A 24351-nucleotide genomic window follows, 5' to 3' on the forward strand; every position below is an offset into this window, starting at 1 on the left:
AGGATCTCCAAATTAATAAAAAACTAGGCAAGCCACAACTTCACCTCAGTTTCCTATTTGGATGATAAGGGAACTAGGCTAAAGGAATTTCAAGAATCCTCCCAGCTCCAACGTTCTATCTTTGGGTTAAAAGGCTAGGAAATTTAACTTACTCAGAATAGAAACAAGGAAGAAATTAAAGCAGGTTTGAAAAGAAAAACTAATTTGAGTCTCCCTCAATCATTAAAAGCCCATCCACCTTTTTCCTTTCCATCATATGGGATCAAGTTACTACATTTTCCTTTTCTAATGTGCTTCAAAACATGACTACTATAGATATTGATAAATTAAATTAACGAGGATGGAAAACAACCCTCAAATCTAAACAGAAACAGAAACGAATATAACTGCATATCAAATTAATTAAAAATTATATACTCAAAAAAGAATTCAAATATATTTTGAATAGAATACCCTGACTGTACAACTTCAGTGGCATATAATCCAAGGACAACTAATTACAGAAAACACCTTGAACCTACTGTACAGATTTGCTGTTGGTAGTAGTATTGGTATTGTAATTCTCAAACTATTTTGTAAATATCATAGGACAGAGCAAGATGTTGGGAACCAAAGAAAGGATACAAATATGAAACGGAGGAAGATGAGGAAGAAGCTGTAGATACAATTTGAATTGGAGGTATTGATATGAAGTTGTGATTTACAATATATGTATATTTCCTAGTTCTGTCTACTAAGAGCCTAGAAGCAATGACATCTCAGTGGCAATGAGTATACCTAACACCTAGATATTGTTTTCTAAATACCATTCTCCAATAAAAGGAACCAGGAATCCCTGAGAAATGGCTGATTCTGGGTCTGGGACAGGGAAATTTCAAGGATAGCCTGGAACATCTCGTGCCAAAAAGCAAAGAAGTTTTCAAAATTTATAGGGTCATTTCCAAAGGACACAGGTCAGGCCTGAAGGGATCAAATTTGGGACAATCTGGCCATCAAAATTAATAATGATGTTAATAGATCTTAATATATTAAAGTTTCCAAAAGAAAGAATTTCAGAATCTATAGTAATACCCAAACAAAAAAGGGAGGGGGAAGCTCTTTACAGAATGCCAGTTAACGTAGAAAGAATGAAAAGAATTAGAAAAACCACCATTAAGCAACCCCCAATGTAATAACTCAGTTATCAGGTAATGATCATCAATGGATGTTAAAACTATTGAGAGAAAGATTGTTAGCAGGATAGACCGCAGTCCCTAGTGACATCTTGAAGGCAGCCTCTGAGCAGAGGACCCAGCTGAGCTGTGCCCAGACTCCTGACCCACAGAAACTGTGAGATAATAAATGTATGTTGTTTCAAGCTACTGGGAAAAAAAAAAAAAAAAAAAGGGACTTCCCTGGTGGTGCAGTGGTTAAGAATCCGTCTGTCAATGCAGGGGACATGGGTTTGATCCCTGGTCCGGGAAGATCCCACATGCTGCAGAGCAACTAAGCCCAAGAGCCACAACTACTACTGAGCCTGCATGCCACAACTATTGAAGCCCACACACCCTAGAGCCCATGTGCCACAACTACTGAGCCCGCATGCTGCAACTACTGAAGCCTGCAATGCCTAGAGCCTGTGCTCTGCAATAAGAGAAGCCACTGCAACAAGAAGCCCACACACCGCGATGAAGAGTAGCCCCCACTTGCCACAACTAGAGAAAGCCCACGTGCAGCAATGGAGACACAACACAGTCAAAAAAAAAATTTTAAAAAAACCAGGATATTCACCCACATATTAATTACAATGGAAAAAACATACCTTTATTATAGAGGAATCTGAGGATTAACACTTTAATAAGATAATCAAAATACTGAGAAAACCTGACGTTATCTGCTTCCTGATGTGGTGCAGTAAGTACATAATACCACCTATGTTGTAATCTTGCCAAAGACATTTACTCTGAATATAATCAATGTGAAAACAGACAAATCCAGAATGTGGAATGTTTTATGAGACCATTGGCCTGGACTCTTCAAAACATTCAAAGTCATGAAAACCAAAAAGGTGGGGAGGACAGTTGTAGATTAAGAGAAACTCAAAATACTTAATGTTTGAACTGGAATTGGATCCTGAAGGGGGGTGAGGGGCAGGCAATAAAGGACATTGACACAGCTGGCGAAATTTGAATAAGGACTGAATATTAGATCCTATTGAATTAATGTTAATTTTCTTACGTGTAGTAATAGTATCATGTTTGCCAATCTTTATTCTTTATGTGTGCTAAAGAATCTGAGTGAAATGCCATGATGCCTAAAACTTCCAAATGTTTCAGCAGAAAGAAAATGTTTTAGATATATAAAGATGAAACAAATGTGACAAATGTTAACAGCTGGTGAATTAAGAGGAACAACAAACTTTATTATTCCTTCAGCTTTTCTGTAGGTTTGCAATTTTCAAACTAAAAATTTAGGGGAGAATTTGTTTTATTTAAAAACTTTTCTACTTGATTATCAAATTCTCTGAGAGCAAGAGACAGATAAGTATAAGCATAGTTTGTCTCCTTAATCTTTTTGGATGGTCCATTATCAGAACATCTGAGATCAGGGACCTTACAAATATTACAAGTGCCTGGAAGTAGAATGGGAAGAGCATCTACTATATGCCAGGCACTATACTACATTTTTTATACAGTCTCCCTCATTTTACCTTCATAGCTACCGTTGTAAGGGTGATTTTATTTTCTAAATAAGGAAACTAAGACTCAGAAAAGTTAGGTAGCATGCCCAAGGGCAAGTGGTGGAGCTTAATGAGTGCTTCACAAGACTAATTTTCATTACTGGCAACAATTAGTGAGGAAAATCCATCAAAGTTCCTATGTCCTCAGTTCCACTTCAGAGAACACATCACATCCACCCCTGCCACCCATCGATACCACCAACAGATCTCTCCCACCTGCTATCTCTTACCTCTCAATTAGTTGCTTCCCTAAGACAATCTTGGTCCCTTCAACCTTGATAAGTTCTTCATTATCATTATGAATGACTGTCTTTTCCAACTCTTCCTCCTGCTCCTCTGTCATGGCAACAGGGTTGGAAGGTGGGGCATTTGTTTGATAATAAAGGGGGCAGAATTTGTTTGTTCTCATGTGCCCAATGGCACCACAAGCCCCACATTTCAGCTGCAAAAGGAAAAGTATCAACATGTCAGAGGTAAGCAGGCTTCTTCCTGTTAGCTTTAAGAAATATATAGAAGGTAGAAAAGAAACAAAGGCAGGCCCAGAAATTTTACTCTAACAGAATCGTTATACGCCTTTCAACCAGAAGGCACTAGACAAAAGTGCATGTATGGAAATGACACATTAAAAACAAAACGAAATCCAGAGACTGAACATTACTTTAAAAACCAAGTGAAGGAGAAAAGAGAGAGGATTTCTACCCCCAATTTAAGTTGTAAACTACGAAAATATTAAATATGCATAAGAAAGGCTACTGGAAGCCCAAGGCTGAATTCAGCTTCACAGGCAGCCAGCATGGGTGTATTCCCAGCCTCAAGGAAAAGGCTTAATAATACCAAGTCTCCAGGAATTCCCTGGTGGTCCAGTGGTTAGGACTCCGTGCTCTCATTGCAGAGGGCCTGGGTTCAACCCCTGGTCAGGGAACTAAGATCCCACAAGCCGTGCAGTGTGGCAAAAAACCCCAAAAAACAAAAAGCCGAAGTCTCCATCTTACTTTTGCAACTGCCCTCAGTTTCATCTGTAAAATGGATCAATACTGTATCATACAATACTTATATAATATCACATGGAAGAAAGAAACATTAAAATACTTAATGACCTCAGTACGTGTTAACAGCAGTTCCCATTTGTTGAGAATTTTAGTTTATAAAGTGCTTCCCATGCATTATATACTTTAATACAACACCAGTGTGAGATAGGTATCATTTTATAGAAGAGAAAACAGGTTTGGAGAGGTTACGGTCACAGAGTTACTAAATGGCAGAACAAGAACCTGAACCCAGATCTTCTGTTTCCGAGTCCATGGCTCTTTCCACTGTACCACAGTTGCCTCATTTTGTGATGCACGTTACAGTTACACTGCAGAGTAATATCTGGAATCCCACCTAAATTATGCAAAGCAACCTGTACTGTATGATTTTTTTCTGTTGCTTCTTTTAATACATGCAATTGAAAAACAAGATGTGTTCATATATGTACATACGTGTACATGTTAAAAAAAATCCACCACGCCTATCTCAACTCACAGAAAATATTTCCAATGGATGAAGTATAAATGACACCCAAAGACACCAGATCAAGTCTGGTGTTGTCAGTACCAGTCACAATAGTACTAATAACACCCAAGTGGCCACATCAATTCAAACTAGTTTTCCACAATACTGCCCTCATTCCCAGTAAGGGAGGATGCCAAAAGCTAAGGGAAAAGGTATGCTTTCTTAGTTATGATCACACCACATACACTTACTTTTAGGTCAGGACGCTCCTTCATTTTTTTGGGCTTCTTCTCAGGAGGACCCTTAAGCTTCTCCTTTTCCTGGTTTCGCTTAAGCCGCCTCAGTTGCTCTTGAATCCTCCGCCGTTCTTTTCGCATCTCTTCTCGATGCTGCTCATCAAAAAGGGCAAATTTGCGACTAAATAATGGGGAAAAAAATCACAGATCCATAAGCAAACTTAAACCAAGAACACTGTCCTGATAGCAAACATCTCAGGACTAAAGTAATCCATCAATAATGAAACAAAAGGGCCTACCTGGCATCCCCATCTAACCTGCTCATCATTCTTCCACGTGCAGAGACGCACCTCTCTCAGAATGAGAAGCCCTGAGGAGTCCCTAAGATTTTTGCCAACCAACCAATGAAAATACAAAGGACCCAGTGGAACTAAACACATGCCTTTATTTTGCAGCAAATTTGGAATTCTCCCTGTGATTTGGCTTTGTTCAAACCCAAAGTTCTAAAGGCAAAATGGTTCCCAATTAAAACAGACTTCCAGGGACAACTGTGCAGAATCTTGTCACTAAAACTCAAGCATCGGGAGGAACCAAGATGGCAGAGTAGAAGGACGTGCTCTCACTCCCTCTTGCGAGAACACCAGAATCACAACTAGCTGCTGCTGGACAATCATCAACAGGGAGACACTGGAACTCACCAAAAAAGATACCCCACATCCAAAGACAAAGAAGAAGCCACAATGAGACAGTAGGAGGGGCGCAATCACAGTAAAATCAAATCCCATAACTGGTGGGTGGGTGACTCACAGACTGGCGAACACTTATACCACAGAAGTCAACCCACTGGCGTGAAGGTTCTGAGCCCCATGTCAGGCTTCCCAACCTGGGGGTCCAGCAATGGGAGGAGGAATTCCTAGAGAATCAGACTTTGAAGCCTAGTGGGAATTGATTGCAGGACTTTGACAGGACTGGGGGAAAGAGAGACTCCAATTTTGGAGGGCACACACAAAGTAGTGTGCGCATTGGGACCCATGGGAAGGAGCAGTGACTCCAGGGGAGGCTGAACCAGACCTACCTGCTAGTGTTGGAGGGTCTCCTGCAGAGGCGATGTTGGGGGGGCTGTGGCTCACGGTAGGGACAAGGACACTGGCAGCAGAAGTTCTGGGAAGTACTCCTTGGAGTGAGCCCTCCCGGAGTCTGTCATTAGCCCCACCAAAGAGCCCAGGTAGGCTCCACTGTTGGGTTGCCTCAGGCCAAACAACCAACAAGGAGGGAACACAACCTCACCCATCAACAGTCAAGTGGATTAAAGTTTAACTAAGCTCTGCCCACCAGAGCAACAGTCAGCTCTACCCACCAACAGTCCCTCCCATCAAGCCTCTTAGATAGCCTCATCCACCAGAGGGCAGACAGGAGAAGAAGGAAGAACTACAATCCTGCAGCCTGTGGAACAAAAACCACATTCGCAGAAAGACAGACAAGATGAAAAGGTAGAGGGCTAATACCAGATGAAGGAACAAGATAAAACGCCAGAAAAACAACTAAATGAAGTGGAGATAGGCAACCTTCCAGAAAAAGAATTCAGAATAATGATAGTGAAGATGATCCAGGACCTTAGAAAAAGAATGGAGGCAAAGATCAAGAAGCTGCAAGAAATGTTTAACAAAGACCTAGAAGAATTAAAGAACAAACAAACAGAGATGAACAATACAATAACTGAAATGAAAACTATACTAGAAGGAATCAATAGCAGAATAACTGAGGCAGAAGAACGGATAAGTGACCTGGAAGACAGAATGGTGGAATTCACTGCTGTGGAACAGACTAAAGAAAAAAGAATGAAAAGAAATGAAGACAGCCTAAGAGACGTCTGGGACAACATTAAACACAACAACATTCGCATTATAGGGGTCCCAGAAGGAGAAGAGAGAGAGAAAGGACCCGAGAAGATATCTGAAGAGATTATAGTCGAAAACTTCCCTAACATGGGAAAGGAAATAGCCACCCAAGTCCAGGAAGCGCAGAAAGTCTCATACAGGATAAACCCAAGGAGAAACACGCTGAGACACATAGTAATCAAACTGGCAAAAATTAAAGACAAAGAAAAATTATTGAAAGCAGCAAGGGAAAAACAACAAATAAAATACAAGGGAACTCCCATAAGGTTAACAGCTGATTTCTCAGCAGAAACTCTACAAGCCAGAAGGGAGTGGCATGATATACTTAAAGTGATGATAGGGAAGAAACTACAACCAAGATTACTCTATGCAGCAAGGATCTCATTCAGATTCCATGGAGAAATCAAAAGCTTTACAGACAAGCAAAAGCTAAAAGAATTCAGCACCACCAAACCAGCTCTACAACAACTGCTAAAGGAACTTCTCCGAGTGGGAAACACAAGAGAAGAAAAGGACCTACAAAAACAAACCAAACACAATTAAGAAACTGGTCATAGGAACATACATATGGATAATTACCTTAAAAGTGAATGGATTAAATGCTCCAACCAAAGGACACAGGCTTGCTGAATGGATACAAAAACAAGACCCATATATATGCTGTCCAGAAGAGACCCACTTCAGACCTAGGGACACATACAGACTGAAAGTGAGGGGATGGAAAAAGATATTCCATGAAAATGGAAATCAAAAGAAAGCTGGAGTAGCTAACTCATATCAGAAAAAATACTTTAAAATAAAGAATATTACAAGAGAAAGGAAGGACACTACATAATGATCAAGGGATCAATCCAAGAAGAAGATATAACAATTATAAATATATATGCACCCAACATAGGAGCGTTCTCAATACATAAGGCAACTGCTAACAGCTATAAAAGAGGAAATTGACAGTAACACAATAACAGTGGGGGACTTTAACACCTCACTTACACCAGTGGACAGATCATCCAAACAGAAAATAAACAAAGAAATAGAAGCTTTAAATGACACAACAGACCAGATAGATTTAATTGATATTTATAGCACATCCCATCCAAAAACAGCAGATTACACTTTCTTCTCAAGGGCGCACGGAACATTCTCCAGGACAGATCACATCTTGGGTCACAAATCAAGCCTCAGTAAATTTAAGAAAATTGAAATCATATAAAGCATCTTTTCTGACCACAATGCTATGAGATTAGAAATGAATTACAGGGAAAAAAACGTAAAAAACACAAACACATGGAGGCTAAACAATACGTTGCTAAATAACCAAGAGATCACTGAAGAAATCAAAGAGGACATCAAAAAATAACTAGAGACAAATGACAATGAAAACACGATGATCCAAAATCTATGGGATGCAGCAAAAGCAGTTCTAAGAGGGAAGTTTATAGCTACACAAGCCTACCTCAAGAAACAAAAATCTCAAGTAAACAATCTAACATTACACCTAAAGGAACTAGAAAAAGAAGAACAAACAAAATCCAAAATTAGCGGAAGGAAAGAAATCATAAAGAGCAGAGCAGAAGTAAATGAAATAGAAACAAAGAAAACAATAGCAAAGATCAATAAAACTAAAACTGGTTCTTTGAGAAGATAAACAAAATTGATAAACCATTAGCCAGACTCATCAAGAAAAAGAGGGAGAGGACTCAAATCAATAAAATTAGAAATGAAAAAGAAGTTACAACAGACACCACAGAAATACAAAGCATCCTAAGAGACTACTACAAGCAACTCTATGCCAATAAAATGGACAACCTGGAAGAAATGGACAAATTCTTAGAAATACACAACCTTCCAAGACTGAACCAGGAAGAAAGAGAAAATATGAACAGACTAATCAAAAGTAATGAAATTGAAACTGTGATTAAAAATCTTCCAAGAAACAAAAGTCCAGGAACAGATGGCTTCACAGGTGAATTCTATCAAAAATTCAGAGAAGAGCTAACACCCATCCTTCTCAAACTCTTCCAAAAAACTGCAGAGGAAGGAACACCCCCAAACTCATTCTATGAGGCCACCATCACCCCGACACCAAAACCAGACAAAGATACTACAAAAAAAGAAAATAACAGACCAATATCACTGATGAATATAGATGCAAAAATCCTCAACAAAATACTAGCAACAGAATCCACAAGACATTAAAAGGATCATACACCATGATCAAGTGGGATTTATCCCAGGGATGCAAGGATTCTTCAATATACACAAATCAACCAATGTGATACACCATATTAACAAATTGAAGAATAAAAACCATATGATCACCTCAATAGATGCAGAAAAAGCTTTTTACAAAATTCAACACCAATTTATGATAAAAACTCTCCAGAAAGTGGGCATAGAGGGAACCTACCTCAACATAATAAAGGCCATATATGACAAACCACAGCAAACATCATTCTCAATGGTGAAAAACTGAAAGCATTTCCTCTAAGATCAGGAACAAGACAAGGATGTCCACTCTCACCACTATTATTCAACACAGTTTTGGAAGTCCTAGCTATGGCAATCACAGAAGGAAAAGAAATAAAAGGAATACAAACTGGAAAAGAAGAAGTAAAACTGTCACTGTTTGCAGATGACATGATACTATACACAGAAAATCCTAAAGATGCCCCCAGAAAACTACTAGAGCTAATCAATGAATTTGGTAAAGTTGCAGGATACAAAATTAATGCACAGAAATCTCTTGCATTCCTATACACTAATGATGAAAAATCTGAAAGAGAAATTATGGAAACACTCTCATTTACCAAAAAAGAATAAAATACCTAGGAATAAACCTACCTAAGGAGACAAAAGACCTGTATGCAGAAAACTATAAAACACTGATGAAAGAAATTAAAGATGATACCAACAGATGGAGAGATATACCATGTTCTTGGATTGGCAGAATCAACATTGTGAAATTGACTACACTACCCAAAGCAATCTACAGATTCAATGCAATCCCTATCAAATTACCAATGGCATTTTTTACGGAACTAGAACAAATCGTCTTAAAATTTGTATGGAGACACAAAAGACCCCGAATAGCCAAAGCAATCTTGAGGGGAAAAAACGGAGCTGGAGGAATCAGACACCCTGACTTCAGACTATACTACAAGGCTACAGTAATCAAGACAATATGGTACTGGCACAAAAACAGAAACGTAGATCAATGGAACAAGACAGAAAGCCCAGAGATAAACCCATGCACCTATGGTCAACTAATCTATGACAAAGGAAGCAAAGATATACAATGGAGAAAAGACAGTCTCTTCAATAAGTGGTGCTGGGCAAACTGGACAGCTACATGTAAAAGAATGAAATTAGAACACTCCCTAACACCATACACAAAAATAAACTCAAAATGGATTAAAGACCTAAATGTAAGGCCAGAAACTATCAAACTCTTAGAGGAAAACATAGGAAGAAACACTCTTTGACATAAATCACAGCAAGATCTTTTTTCATCCACCTCCTAGAGTAATGGAAATAAAAACAAAAATAAACAAATGGGACCTAATGAAACTTCCAAGCTTCTGCACAGCAAAGGAAACCATAAACAAGACAAAAAGATAACCCTCAGAATGGGAGAAAATATTTGCAAATGAATCAATGGACAAAGAATTAATCTCCAAAATATATAAACAGCTCATGCAGCTCAATATTAAAGAAACAAACAACCCAATCCAAAAATGGGCAGAAGACCTAAATAGACATTTCTCCAAAGAAGACATACAGATGGCCAAGAAGCACATGAAAAGCTGCTCAACATCAGTAATTAGTAGAGAAGTGCAAATCAAAACTACAATGAGGTATTACCTCACACCAGTTAGAATGGGCATCATCAGAAAATCTACAAACAACAAATGCTGGAGAGGGTGTGGAGAAAAGGGAACCCTCTTGCACTGTTGGTGGGAATGTAAATTGATACAGCCACTATGGAGAACAGTATGGAGGTTCCTTAAAAAACGAAAAATAGAATTACCATATGACCCAACAATCCCACTATTGGGCATATACCCAGAGAAAACCATAATTCAAAAAGACACATGCACCCCAATGTTCACTGCAGCACTATTTACAATAACCAGGTCATGGAAGCAACCTAAATGCCCATCGACAGAGGAATGGATAAAGAAGTTGTGTTACATATATACAATGGAATATTACTCAGCTATAAAAAGGAACGAAATTGAGTCATTTGTTGAGACGTGGATGGATCTAGAGACTGTCATACAGAGTGAAGTAAGTCAGAAAGAGAAAAACAAATATCGTATATTAACACATGTATGTGGAACCTAGAAAAATGGTACAGATGAACCGGTTTGCAGGGCAGAAGTTGAGACACAAACTAACAAAAAAACAACTAATACTAAACTTTCTTTGGGTTATTTGTATGGACATATGTTAATATAAATGTTTCAGACATGACATGAAATTTCTAAAAATCTTATATGTTCTGGTATAATGTTATAAGTCATACTTCTAGTTATTATTTTAAAATGTGTATCTCAGAAATAACGAAATTTCCTTGTCAATTGCGTTATTACGAACTTTCATCAAATCTTTAACCATGGTCATTTTTAAGTCTTTTGTCATTTACAGACAGTTCTGGGTGTCCTCTGATGCTTTTGCAAACATGTTCCTATAAAAGGTTTTCATCTTCAAGGAATTCATGGAAAAGACTCTGACAAGTACAGGTTTCTGGTAACTGACTATACTGCTGAACTGAAGTGAATAAGCATTTTCAGAACTCTAATGTAAAACTGATGAATTCATAAAAGTGCTAACAAAAGATCAAGATGGGGCTTCCCTGGTGGCACAGTGGTTAAGAATCTGTCTGCCAACGCAAGGGACACGGGTTCAAGCCCTGGCCTGGGAAGATCCCACATGCCACGGAGCAACTAAGCCTGTGTGCCACAACTACTGAGCCTGAGTTCTAGAGCTCGTGAGCCAGAACTACTGAGCCCGTGTGCTACAACTACTGAAGCCCGCACGCCTAGAGCCTGTGCTCTGCAACAAGTGAAGCGACGACAATGAGAAGCCCATGCATGGCAATGAAGAGTAGCCCCCACTTGCCGCAACTAGAGAAAGCCTGCGTGCAGCAACAAAAACCCAACGCAGCCATAAATAAACAAACAAACAAATAAATAAATATTGAAAAAAAGATCAAGATAAAAAAAATTAATTACATGGGACTGAGTGAACTAATGAGGATGATTATAATTTTTATGACTTTCTGTTTGAATTAAAAAAAGAAAAAGCCACCAGGACTCAGAGGCAAAAAATATACAAATCAATTTTCACTGCAAAGTAAAGGAGCTGTTATAGTGGAGGATTACTGGACTGAATGTCAATACTATGACATAGTATGAGTGTGTTTCATGTTTGGTAATTGCAATCATTGTTACCTTTGTTGTGGTCATCCATTTACAATGCTTGGTGTCAGTTTATCTCTTGTAAAAATAAAATACAGTGTGTGTGTGTGTGTGTGTGTGTGTGTGTGTGTGTGTGTGAGAAAAAGAATATTCAAATAATAAAAAATAAAAAAATATTTAAAAATTAAAAATATAAAAAACTCAAGCATCCACCCTCACTCCCTTCCCCATCATTATCATTCTTCTTATCGCACTGGAAAGTGGGGAGGGAGTCAAACTCACATGAATTCCTCATCTTTCGTGGTCCGTATACGCACATAGGCATCAATGACAGCTGGCTTTCGGACGGTCTCACAGCGAACATATTCTTTCCCCTCTTCATCGCGAAATGTGCGATAAATCTTGAGACAACGGCCGGTGGCAGAAGAGTTAAGGCTAGTCACAGAAGCTGTGTCATCATCTCTGTGATTGTTTCCTGATGCTGCTGAGCCTGCTGCTGCAAGGCAGAAAAAGATTTCCACAAATTCCCCCTACCACCCAAATGGCCATTTTCTTGGGGCTGAGTGGAGACCCTGAAGCTCAACATGCCACAGAACTATGTTTCTACAGAAAGCATCAGTCACCACCAGCCCCAAGAATACACTGAATTGTCCTTTCCTGACTTCATTTTACCACTGTCAGAGTTATCATTTTTGTAAGTACAGAAAGTTCTGAAAGGATCTCAAAAAACACGTTTGTTATATAGAGGACAGAAGAGCAGTAGCTGTATTCTGATTCCTCTGAACAACAGCACAAGAATAAAGTCCAAGCAGGAAGCAGTTGATGGTCGCATTATAGAAAAGAACCCAGGGGAAAAAGATGGCACCACAGGGCTTCCCTGGTGGTGCAGTGGTTGAGAGTCTGCCTGCCGATGCAGGGGACACGGGTTTGTGCCCCAGTCTGGGAAGATCCCATGTGCCGTGGAGCGGCTGGGCCCATGAGCCATGGCCGCTGGGCCTGCGCGTCTGGAGCCTGTGCTCCGCAACGGGAGAGGCCACAACAGTGAGAGGCCTGCGTACCGCAAAAAAAAAAAAAAAAAAAATGGCACCACAGAAAAAATCCAGAGTTTCAAGGCCTAGCGTATGCTTCTCAAACTTTTAATATGAATGAATAGGAATCATCTGAGGATCTTGTTAAAATAGATTCTAATTCAGTAGGTTTGGGGTGAGACCTGAGATGCTGCATTTCTAACAAGCTCCCATGTGATGTAGATACTGCTGGTCCAGGACCACACTCGAGGAAAGGCTTTATCACATCTTCACAAAGTAGCCAGAACAACAGAATTACACAAAGCTTTTACAGGGAGGAAACAAAGGAAAGACTACTGTGAGTGAAAATAGTCATTTAAACCTTCATCTTCAGCCTTTATCCTCCCTCTCAGTATCTACAACCAAGTTTTCAATTGCCTGCTTGACATCTATACTGGGAGTATCATGGGGACCTCAAACACCACATATTACACCTTTCCTTCTTAAACCTGCTTCTTTTTCTGAAATTTACTACTTTAATCAATGGTACCACCATCTTTCTAGCAAGCAAGAGTGAAATCTTAAGGTCCCTTTGATTTTTCTCCTCTTTTCATTCCCAGTGACCAGATCCCAAACCAGTTTAGGCTTTTCTCATCCCCACCGTCAACTTATGCAATTTTGGGTTGGTGATTTTAAACTTTTTAGGGTCTAAGACTCCTTTAAGAATCTTCTGAAAGCCATATGGATCTTCTCAGAAAAGGCACATTTGCACAGAATTGTACATGTGATTTCAGAGGGTTCATTAACAATCCCCCAATTCATCCACAGATTCTGTATTAAAAACTCTTATCCTCTAGGATGAATGCCCAGAAAACTCAACTGATGTACAGCACGGATAGCCCTGGCTTGGCCAGGCCTAATACAGACAGAGGCCGTAGTGGACTGGCAACATCTCTTCAATTTGTGCCCCACAGACAAACCTACAGTCCAGTTTGCAGAATCTCTCTACCTCTTCTATAGCCTTTTCTACACTCGTCCCCTACTTCTTCTGCCTCCAGCTCTATCTCAGTTATTAGTGTGGTTATTTACACTTTCTTCATCTTTCTTTTTCTTGTCTGTCTGTGAAGTCACTACCCTCACCCAGTAGCATCCGCTGCAGTTCCTTCCGCTCCTGCTCCTCCCGCTCACGTGACAGCTGAGAGCTGGTTTTCTTATTCTGCAACATGTTCTCGATGTTCTTTCCCATCTCCTCAAAGTCACTGTCTTCAGCTGAGCTGCTATCTGTGTCAGTTGATAAGATTTCAGTTGATGACAAAACCCTAAAAAGAAAAAACAATGTTAAGAAGAGGGAAACATAAATGTGTAGAAACAACTGAAGAAATACAGTTTTAGTTTAGGCAAGAGTAGGAAATTGAGAAATCAACCTTAAAAAAGAAATATTCAAAATCCACTAAGACATGGGACCCTGAACAGAGAAGCTCTACGAAGTTTTCCCAGAAATTTAGTCACAAGGCAAGTTCAAAATATGAAATAGTACTGCAACTCTTTCACAATTCCTGGAAAAAGCCTGAGAAACAAATCAGTACATTGGTCATTTTAAATAGAGCATTACCATCCTCTAACCACTAAGCCTACTGTTGCCCATCACCACTGTAATGGCTGCCAGGCCCAAGTAGGCCACAAAAGTTGCCATGGAACCTAGCAGTTCTTGCCATTCAAAACCTTTGCCAAGCTGCTTTGAAGGGAGTAGGTACTCTAGCAGTATTATGAATAGACACCACCCTGAAATCTCAGATACCTGACCACTAGTCACTTTATTAGGTGACCTTCTCTTCACTATAAAATAATGTCTGGGACCCCTCCCCTTTCCAGCCTGGATTTTCTACAGCACTAAAACAACACACTTGTTCTGCAGGTCAAAGATGCGCTGACATTCCTCTTTGTAACGCTCTTGATGCTCAGCGACAGAAAACCTTGATCCACGGGCAAATTTACTCATGGGCCCCTCTCCAGAGCGGGCCTGTTCTGTTGACATTGTGCGTACTACGTCGATCACTTCCCAGCGGGACAACTTTTTAATCTACAAGAGACACACACACACAAATCATTCAGGGATTTCAAAGGACAAACCAGGGTACACGGTTAGAGAGTTAGACCAAAAAAAACCCCCAAAACACCAAAAAAACACAACAACAATGAAATCACCCAAAGCACGTTAAACAGAAAGCTTTGAGAAAGCTAACTCCTGAAAAAGTATCTAAGATCCAGTTTACCACAACCTACCGTACAAAATTCTCCAGATTAGTTCCTAACATCTGCCTCCAAGCTTTTCCCTCTCTATACAAAGCCCCTAGGAGCCTGTAAGTCTTCCTCTTCCACACCCACCTCTTCCTCAGGCACGCCAAATTTACGTAGAAGTTGCTTGGCATTTTTCAGTGACAGGCGACGGAGGTCTGCATCTGTTCCTGTCACTGTCTTCTTCACTGGCTGAGGCTCCTTATCATCCTACCTCAGAAACAAAGCAAGAGAGAATACTAGTAAAACTCTTTATAGTAGGCATTTAAGTCATCCTGTCAACATTTTAATGGCTTTCCAGATCCCCACCCATTCATCTCCATTCCTTAACCTCTATTTCTTCCTCCCTTGATTTTTAACCTCTAGAAATTCAGACAGTCTCACCTTCTGCTGTGTTGGTTTGTTTGGAATCTTCACATAGGAGAATCCTTCACCACACCCTGTGGGATCTGCCACCCCAGTCACCTCCAGGAGACACTTGCCCTTCATGGCAGCAATGAAGGCCCTTGTGGTGTTCCAAGGAGCAGTGCGAACCTGAGGTACAGAAAAAGATTCAAAGGGTGGTGGGAAACATTTGCTCTATGTCTAGCAATACTTAGAAGGTGAGGATAATTACAATAATGTACAATTTGATGCTTCCGTAAACTACCCACAGAGATCAATAGTTTCATAAAGCTGCCCAGTACTCAGCCTGCTGTTCTTTCCTATGGTACTTAAATCATGATAATAAATAGAGGCCAAGATCTCAGTCAGTATAAGTAGGAGTATGTTGAACAGTGGTACCTTCAGCCCCATATCCCTTGGGTTTGACTGAGAGTTCTCAAAGACAGTGTTCCCCCCACCCTCATGATGCTCAAAGAGTTAAGTTAGATTGATGACCAAATTTGATTGTCCAATTGCTCAAACGCCTTCTTCAGAATGACTCTCACAATTAGATGATAAGCATGCTTTACAAAAGCACTGGCCCCAGTCCCAGTAGCAATAAATTAAAGTGTATTCTACCTCTGCCACTGGTTTGGTCAAAAAGGCCTGTCCTCTCCTGGGACCCTGAATAGTGTTCATCGACCCCATTAAATAATCAGGCAGTTAAGACAAGGGGAATGTGCTTGTCCAAACAGACCAGTCAAGAGTATAAATTATTAGCTAGAAAGAGACCAATTCTCTACTCGAAATTCAATCTTGAAGGCCATTCAACAGAATCTTTAATTTTGGAAATTCTTAGACATACACTCATTGTTAACTCCAACCTCAAAAGAATAGTACAACAATGCTTCTTTAGTCACTCTGCCTGACCTCACTGACAGTCATTCACTCATTTAACAAATATTTATGGAATACCTACCACATGTCAAGCACTGCTTTCTCAAGGACCTCATAGTAGTGAGGGGGAGACAAATAAACCAACGAATTCAATACTGCATGATCAGTGCCATGATAGGAAAGTAAAAAGTGCTATATGTACACAAAGAAGGAAAGGATGGTGATCCAATCTGAATGAAGGGTGGGAGTGAGGGCCAGAGTTGGGGAAAGCTTCCAGGAGAATATAACTTGTAGATGAAGGTCAGATGACAGAGGAGTGGAGAGAAAACATTCTAGGCAGAAGGAGGAGCAGTTGCAAAATCCCAGAAGACAGCAGAAAGAAATTAAGGGAACTGAATGAACTTCAGTATGTTTGGAGCTTAGAGTATAAGATGGGCAGTGAAGAGATATGGGAACATATGTATATATATAACTGATTCATTTTGTTGTGAAGCTGAAAGTAACATACCATTGTAAAGCAATTATACTCCAATAAAGATGTTTAAAAAAAAAAAAAAAAAAAAGATGGGCAGTGACAGATGAGAGGAGGTGAGAGTTGTATTACAGTACAAGACCAAAATCATGTAAAGCCTTATGAATCACGTTAAGGATTTCTTCCTAAAAGAAATGAGGACCCAAAGGAAGTCTTTGGGCAAGAGAGTGATATGACCAAATTTTTGTTTTAAAAGATAATTTAATTTTTTGATAAATGGTACTAGAATAACTGGACATTCATATGCAAAGAAAAATGAACCTTAGGGCTTCCCTGGTGGCGCAGTGGTTGAAAGTCTGCCTGCCAATGCAGGGGACATGGGTTCGTGCTCCGGTCTGGGAAGATCCCACATGCCGCGGAGCAGCTAGGCCCGTGAGCCATGGCTGCTGGGCCTGCGCGTCTGGAGCCTGTGCTCCGCAACGGGAGAGGCCACAACAGTGAGAGGCCTGTGTACCACAAAAAAAAAAAAAAAAAAAAAAAAAGAACCTTAATCTACACCTTACACCCTAAACAAAAATTAACTCAAAATGGATCTAACCATAAGATCTAAAACAATAAAACCTTTAGGAGAAAATATAAGAAAAAAATTTTGCAACCTGAGTTAGATTAAAATATCTTACATATAACACCAAAACCACAAGCAACAAAGGAGAAGATTTACAAGTTAGACTTCAGCTCTTCATAAGACACTGCTAAGACAATTAAAACACAAGCCTCAGACTGGGAGAAAAATCTTTGTAAATCACATACCTGATAAGGAACTCGGACCTAGAATACATAAAGAACTCTCAAAACTTTAGAAGAAAACAAACAACTAATTAAAAATAAAAATGGGCAAAAGAGATACAGACCCTCAACCAAAGAAGATAACTGGATGATAAATAAGCACATAGAAAGATGCTCAACATCTTTAGCTATCAGGGAAATGCAAATTAAAACTGCAATGACAGACCACTTCACACCCACTATAGGAGGACAATAATAATAAGAGTAATAATAATAAATAGAAAATAACAAGTGTTGATAAGGATGTTGGAAAACTGGAACCCTCATACACTGCTAGTAGGAATGTAGATGGTGCAGCCACTGTGGAAAAGTCTGGCAGTTCCTCCAAAGGTAAAACAGAGTTACCACACAACCCAGCAATTTCACTTCTAGGTATTTACCCCCCCACCAAAAAAATGTATGTTCATATAAAGATTTATACATGGATATTTAAAGCAGCTTTATTCATAATAGCCAAAAACTGGGAACAACCAAAATGCCCTTTGACAGATGATTAAACAAACTGTGGTACATCCATACTGTAGTATGCTACGCAGCAATAAAAGGAACAAACTATTAATACACACAACCACCTGGATGAATCTCAACATCGTTAGAGTGAAGAACACAGACAAGAAAAAATTTATACTTTCAACAAATGGTGTTGGGAAAATAGAACACCCACGTACAAAATAACGAAGGTGGACCTTTACTTTACGCCATATACAAAAATTAACTCAAAATGGGACAAACACTGAAATGTAAGAACTAACAATGTAAAACTCTTAGAAGAAAAGACGGGGAAAAGCTTCCCGACACTGGATTTGGCAATGATCTCCTGGATATGGAACCAAAAGCACAAGTGACAAAAGTAAAATTAGGTAAACTGGACTACATCAAAATTTAAAATTTCTCAGCAACAAAGGACACAACCGAGTGAAAGGCAACCTATGGAATGGGAGAAAATATTTGCATAACATATATCTGAAAAGAGGTTAACACCCAGAATATATAAACTCCTGCAACTCAACCGCAAAAAGCAAACAACACAATTCAAAAATGGGCAAAAGGGGCTTCCCTGGTGGCGCAGTGGTTGAGAGTCCGCCTGCCGATGCAGCGGACATGGGTTTGTGCCCCAAACCGGGAAGATCCCACATGCCGCAGAGCGGCTAGGCCCGTGAGCCATGGTCGCTGAGCCTGCACGTCCAGAGCCTGTGCTCCGCAACAGGGAGAGGCCACAACAGTGAGAGGCCCTCGTACCGCCAAAAAACCAAACAAACAAAAAATGGGCAAAGGGCTTTCTCAAAGACATTTCTCAAAATAAGGCATACAAACGGCCAACAAGCACATGAAAAGACACTAATCATCAACGAAATGCAAATCAAAACCACACTAAGATACCACCTCACACCCACTGACATAGCTACTTATCAAAAAAACAATAAATAAATGCTGACGAAAAAGTGGAGATGTTGGAACTCTTATACACCATTGATAGGAATGTAAAACAGTGCAGATGCTTTGAAAAACATTATGGAGGTTCCTGAAACAACTACTGATAAAAATAGAATTACCATATGATCCAACAATTCCATTTCTGGGTATATATGCAAAAGAATTGAAAGTAAGGTCTTGAAGAGATACCTGCACACCCATGTTCACAGTAGCACTATTCACAACAGCTAAGAGGTGGAAACAATGCAAATGTCCGTCAATGGATGAATGGATAACCAAAATTAATATTCCATGGTATATGTGTGTGTGTGTGTATATATATATCACAGAATATTATTCAGCCTTAAAAAGGAAGGAAGGGCTTCCCTGGTGGCACAGTGGTTAAGAATCTGCCTGCCAATGCAGGGGACACGGGTTCGAGCCCTGGTCCGGGAAGATCCCACATGCCATGGAGCAACTAAGCCCATGCACCACAACTACTGAGCCTGTGCTCTAGAGCCCATGCGCCACAACTACTGAAGCCCGCGCACCTAGATCCCGTGCTCCGCAACAAAAGAAGCCACTGCAATGAGAAGACCGCTCTCCGCAACAAAGAGTAGCCCCCGCTCGCCGCAACTAGAGAAAGCCTGCGTGCAGCAACAAAGACCCAACACAGCCAAAGATAATAAAAAACAAAACAAAAACTCTAAAAAAAAAAAAAAAGGAAGGAAATTCTGACACATGCTACAACCTGAATGAACCTTGAGAATATTATCCCAGATGAAATAAATCAGTGATATAAATAAAAACAAATACTGGAGCAGAGGAGAAGATGGTGTAAGAGTAAGACACCGAGATCACCTTCCTCCCCACAGATACACCAGAAATACATCTACACGTGGAGCAACTCCTACAGAACACCTACTGAATGCTGGCAGAAGACCTCAGACCTCCCAAAAGGCAAGAAACTCCCCACGTACCTGGGTAGGGCAAAAGGAAAAAGAATAAACAGAGACAAAAGAATAGGGACGGAACCTGCACCAGTGGGAGACAGCTGTGAAGGAGGAAAGGTTTCCACACACTAGCAAGCCCCTTCGCGGGCGGAGACTGCAGGTGGCGGGTGGCGGAGGGGGGAGCTTCGGAGCCGTGGAGGAGAGCACAGCAACAGGGGTGTGAAGGGCAAAGCGGGGAGATTCCCGCACAGAGGATCGGTGCTGACAGGCACTCAGCAGCCCCAGAGGCTTCTCTGCTCACCCTCCGGGGTGGGCGGGGCTGCGAGCTGAGGCTCGGGCTTTGGCCAGAGACCAGGGGGAGGACTGGGGTTGGCGGCGTGAACACAGCCTGAAGGGGTTAGTGCACCACAGCTAGCCGGGAGGGAGTCCAGGAAAAGGTCTAGGCAAGAGACTTTTTCTTCCCTCTTTGTTTCCCGGTGTGCGAGGAGAGGGGTTTAAGAGCGCTGCTTAAAGGAACTCCAAAGACGGGCGCGAGCCGCGGGTAAAAACACGAACCCCACAGACGGGTGGGAGATGCTAAGGCTGCTGCTGCTGCCACCAAGGGGCCTGTGTACGAGCACAGGTCACTATCCACACCCCTCTTCCGGGGAGCCTGTGCAGCCCGCCACTGCCAGGTTCCCGGGATCCAGAGACAACTTCCCCGGGAGAACGCATGGCGGGCCTCAGGCTGGTGCAAGGTCACGCCGGCCTCTGCCACTGCAGGCTCGCCCCACATTCCACGCCCCTCCCCCCCCCCCCCCCCCGGCCTGAGTGAGCCAGAGCCCCCGAATCAGCAGCTCCTTTAACCCCGTCCTGTCTGAGCAAAAAACAGACGCCCTCCAGTGACCTACATGTAGAGGCGGGGCCAAATCCAAAGCTGAGCCCCTGGGAGCTGTGAGAACAAGGAAGAGAAAGGGAAATCTCTCCCGGCAGCCTCAGAAGCAGCAGATTAAAGCTCCACAATCAACTTGATGTACCCTGCATCTGTGGAATACATGAATAGACAACAAATCATCCCAAATTGAGGAGGTGGACTTCAAGAGCAAGATTTATGATTTTTTTCCCCTTTTTCTCTTTTTGTGAGTGTGTATGTGTATGCTTCTGTGTGAGAATTTATCTGTATAGCTTTGCTTCCACCACTTGTCCTAGGGTTCTATCCATCCTTTTTTTCTTAATTCATTTTAATAACTTTATTATACCTTACCTTCTTTCTTTCTTTCGTTCGTTCTTTCCTTCCTTCCTTCCTTCCTTCCCTCCTTTAGACAACGAATCATCCCAAATCGAGAAGGTGGACCTTGAGAGCAAGATTTATGATTTTTTCCCCTTTTTCTCTTTTTGTGAGTGTGTATGTGTATGTTTCCGTGTGAGAATTTATCTGTATAGCTTTGCTCCCACCACTTGTCCTAGGGTTCTATCCGTCCGTTTTTTAAAATTTTTTTCCTTAATAATTAATTTTAATAACTTTATTATACCTTACCTTCTTTCTTTCTTTCGTTCGTTCTTACCTTCCTTCCTTCCTTCCCTCCTTTAGACAACAAATCATCCCATATCGAGGAGGTGGACCTTGAGAGCAAGATTTATGATTTTTTCCCTTTTCTCTTTTTGTGAGTGTGTATGTGTATGTTTCCGTGTGAGAATTTATCTGTATAGCTTTGCTTCCACCACTTGTCCTAGGGTTCTATCCGTCCGTTTTTAAAAATTTTTTTCCTTAATAATTAATTTTAATAACTTTATTATACCTTACCTTCTTTCTTTCTTTTGTTCGTTCTTACCTTCCTTCCTTCCTTCCTTCCTTCCCTCCTTTAGACAACAAATCATCCCATATCGAGGAGGTGGACCTTGAGAGCAAGATTTATGATTTTTTCCCCTTTTTCTCTTTTTGTGAGTGTGTATGTGTATGCTTCTCTGTGAGAATTTATCTGTATAGCTTTGCTTCCACCACTTGTCCTAAGGTTCTATCCATCCGTTTTTTTTTAAGTTTTTTTCTTAATAATTAACTTTAATAACTTTATTATACCTTACCTTCTTTTTTTCGTTCGTTCTTTCCTTCCTTCCTTCCTTCCTTCCCTCCTTTAGACAACGAATCATCCCAAATCGAGGAGGTGGACCTTGAGAGCAAGATTTATGATTTTTTTACCCTTCACCTCTTTTTGGGAGGGTGTATGTGTATGCTTCTGTGTAAGATTTTGCCTGTATACCTTTGCTTCCACCATTTGTCCTAAGGTTCTATCTCTCCCTTTTTTTCCCCTAAATAATTATTTTCTAATTTAGTAACTTTATTATACTTTATTTTATTTTACTGTACCTTCTTTCTTTTTTCCTTCCTTCCCTCCTTCCTCCCTCCTTCCTTTCTTTCCCTCTTTCCTTTCTTTCTTCCTTCCTTCTCTCCCTCCCTCCCTCCCTTCCTCCTTCCTTTCTTTCTTCCTACCTCTACTAATCCTCTCTCTACTCTTTCTCCCTTTTACTCTGAGCCGTATGGGTGAAAGGCTCTTGGTGCTGCAGCCAGGAGTCAGTGCTGTGCCTCTCAGGTGGGAGAGCCAACTTCACGACACTGGTCAACAAGAGACCTCCCAGCTCCACATAATATCAAACAGTGAAAATCTCCCAGAGATCTCCATCTCAACACCAGCACCCAGCTTCACTCAACGACCAGCAAGCTACAGTGCTGGACAACCTATGCCAAATAACTAGCAAAACAGGAACACAACCCCACCCATTTGCAGAGAGGCTACCTAAAATCATAATAAGTCCACAGACACCCCAAAACACACCACCAGACGTGGACCTGCCCACTAGAGAGACAAGATCCAGCCTCATCCACCAGAACACAGGCACTAGTCCCCTCCACCAGGAAGCCTACACAACCCACTGGAGACAGTCATCAAATACAACGGGAACTACGAACCTGCAGCCTGCAAAAAGGAGACCCCAAACACAGTAAGATAAGCAAAATGAGAAGACAGAAAAACACACAGCAGATGAGGGAGCAAGATAAAAACCCACGAGACCTAACAAATGAATAGGAAATAGGCAGTTTACCTGAAAAAGAATTCAGAATAATGATATTAGAGATGATCCAAAATCTTGGAAATAGAATGGACAAAATGCAAGAAACATTTAACAAGGACCTAGAAGAACTAAAGATGAAACAAACAATGATGAACAACACAATAAATGAAATGAAAAATACTCTAGATGGGATCAATAGCAGAATAACTGAGGCAGAAGAACGGATAAGTGACCTGGAAGATAAAATAGTGGAAATAACTACTGCAGAGCAGAATAAAGAAAAAAGAATGAAAAGAACTGAGGACAGTCTCAGAGACCTCTGGGACAACATTAAACGCACCAACATTCGACTTATAGGGGTTCCAGAAGAAGAAGAGAAAAAGAAAGGGACTGAGAAAATATTTGAAGAGATTATAGTTGAAAACTTCCCTAATATGGGAAAGGAAATAGTCCAGGAAGCACAGAGAGTCCCATACAGGATAAATCCAAGGAGAAATACACCAAGACACATATTAATCAAAGTGTCAAAAATTAAATACAAAGAAAGCATATTAGGAGCAGCAAGAGAAAAACAACAAATAACACACAAGGGAAACTCTGCAAGCCAGAAGGGAGTGACAGGACATACTGAAAGTGATGAAGGAGAAAAATCTGCAACCAAGATTACTCTACCCAGCAAGGATCTCATTCACATTTGATGGAGAAATTAAAACCTTTACAGACAAGCAAAAGCTGAGAGAGTTCACCACCAAACCAGCTTTACAACAAATGCTAAAGGAACTTCTCTAGGCAAGAAACACAAGAGAAGGAAAAGACCTATAATAACGAACCCAAAACAATTTAGAAAATGGGAATAGGAACATACATATCGATAATTACCTTAAATGTAAATGGACTAAATGCTCCCACCAAAAGACACAGATTGGCTGAATGGATACAAAAACAAGACCCATATATATGCTGTCTATAAGAGACCCACTTCAGACCTAGAGACACATACAGACTGAAAGTAAGGGGATGGAAAAAGATATTCCACGCAAATGGAAACCAAAAGAAAGCTGGAGTAGCAATTCTCATATCAGACAAAATAGACTTTAAAATAAAGACTATTAGAAGAGACAAAGAAGGACACTACATAATGATCAAGGAATCAATCCAAGAAAAAGATATAACAATTGTAAATATTTATGCACCCGACATAGGAGCACCTCAATACATAAGGCAAATACTAACAGCCAGAAAAGGGGAAATTGACAGTAACACATTCATAGTAGGGGACTTTAACAC

The 24351-nt window shown here is 40.6% G+C and overlaps 1 protein-coding gene across 12 annotated transcripts in view; it reads right to left on the reverse strand.

The window, feature by feature from the left end:
• Nucleotides 1-24351, reverse strand: part of TAF1 (TATA-box binding protein associated factor 1) — a 97926-nt gene that overhangs the window by 49129 nt on the left and 24446 nt on the right. For 11 of the 12 annotated variants that reach the window (XR_009518000.1, XM_060002380.1, XM_060002379.1 and 8 more), the window contains exons 19-25: nucleotides 15457-15606; nucleotides 15163-15282; nucleotides 14682-14857; nucleotides 13918-14096; nucleotides 12053-12266; nucleotides 4465-4630; nucleotides 2950-3161 (exon numbers count right to left, since the gene is read on the reverse strand). Coding sequence is in view for 11 of the 12 variants with exons in the window: in XM_060002380.1 (XP_059858363.1) it covers nucleotides 2950-3161; nucleotides 4465-4630; nucleotides 12053-12266; nucleotides 13918-14096; nucleotides 14682-14857; nucleotides 15163-15282; nucleotides 15457-15606 (1217 nt within the window). In the remaining variant the exon portion in view is untranslated. The remainder of the gene's footprint in view (nucleotides 1-2949; nucleotides 3162-4464; nucleotides 4631-12052; nucleotides 12267-13917; nucleotides 14097-14681; nucleotides 14858-15162; nucleotides 15283-15456; nucleotides 15607-24351) is intronic. The other variant, XM_060002377.1, reaches the window with a different exon arrangement.

Source organism: Delphinus delphis, chromosome X, assembly GCF_949987515.2.
Source record: "Delphinus delphis chromosome X, mDelDel1.2, whole genome shotgun sequence".
NCBI lineage: Eukaryota > Metazoa > Chordata > Mammalia > Artiodactyla > Delphinidae > Delphinus > Delphinus delphis.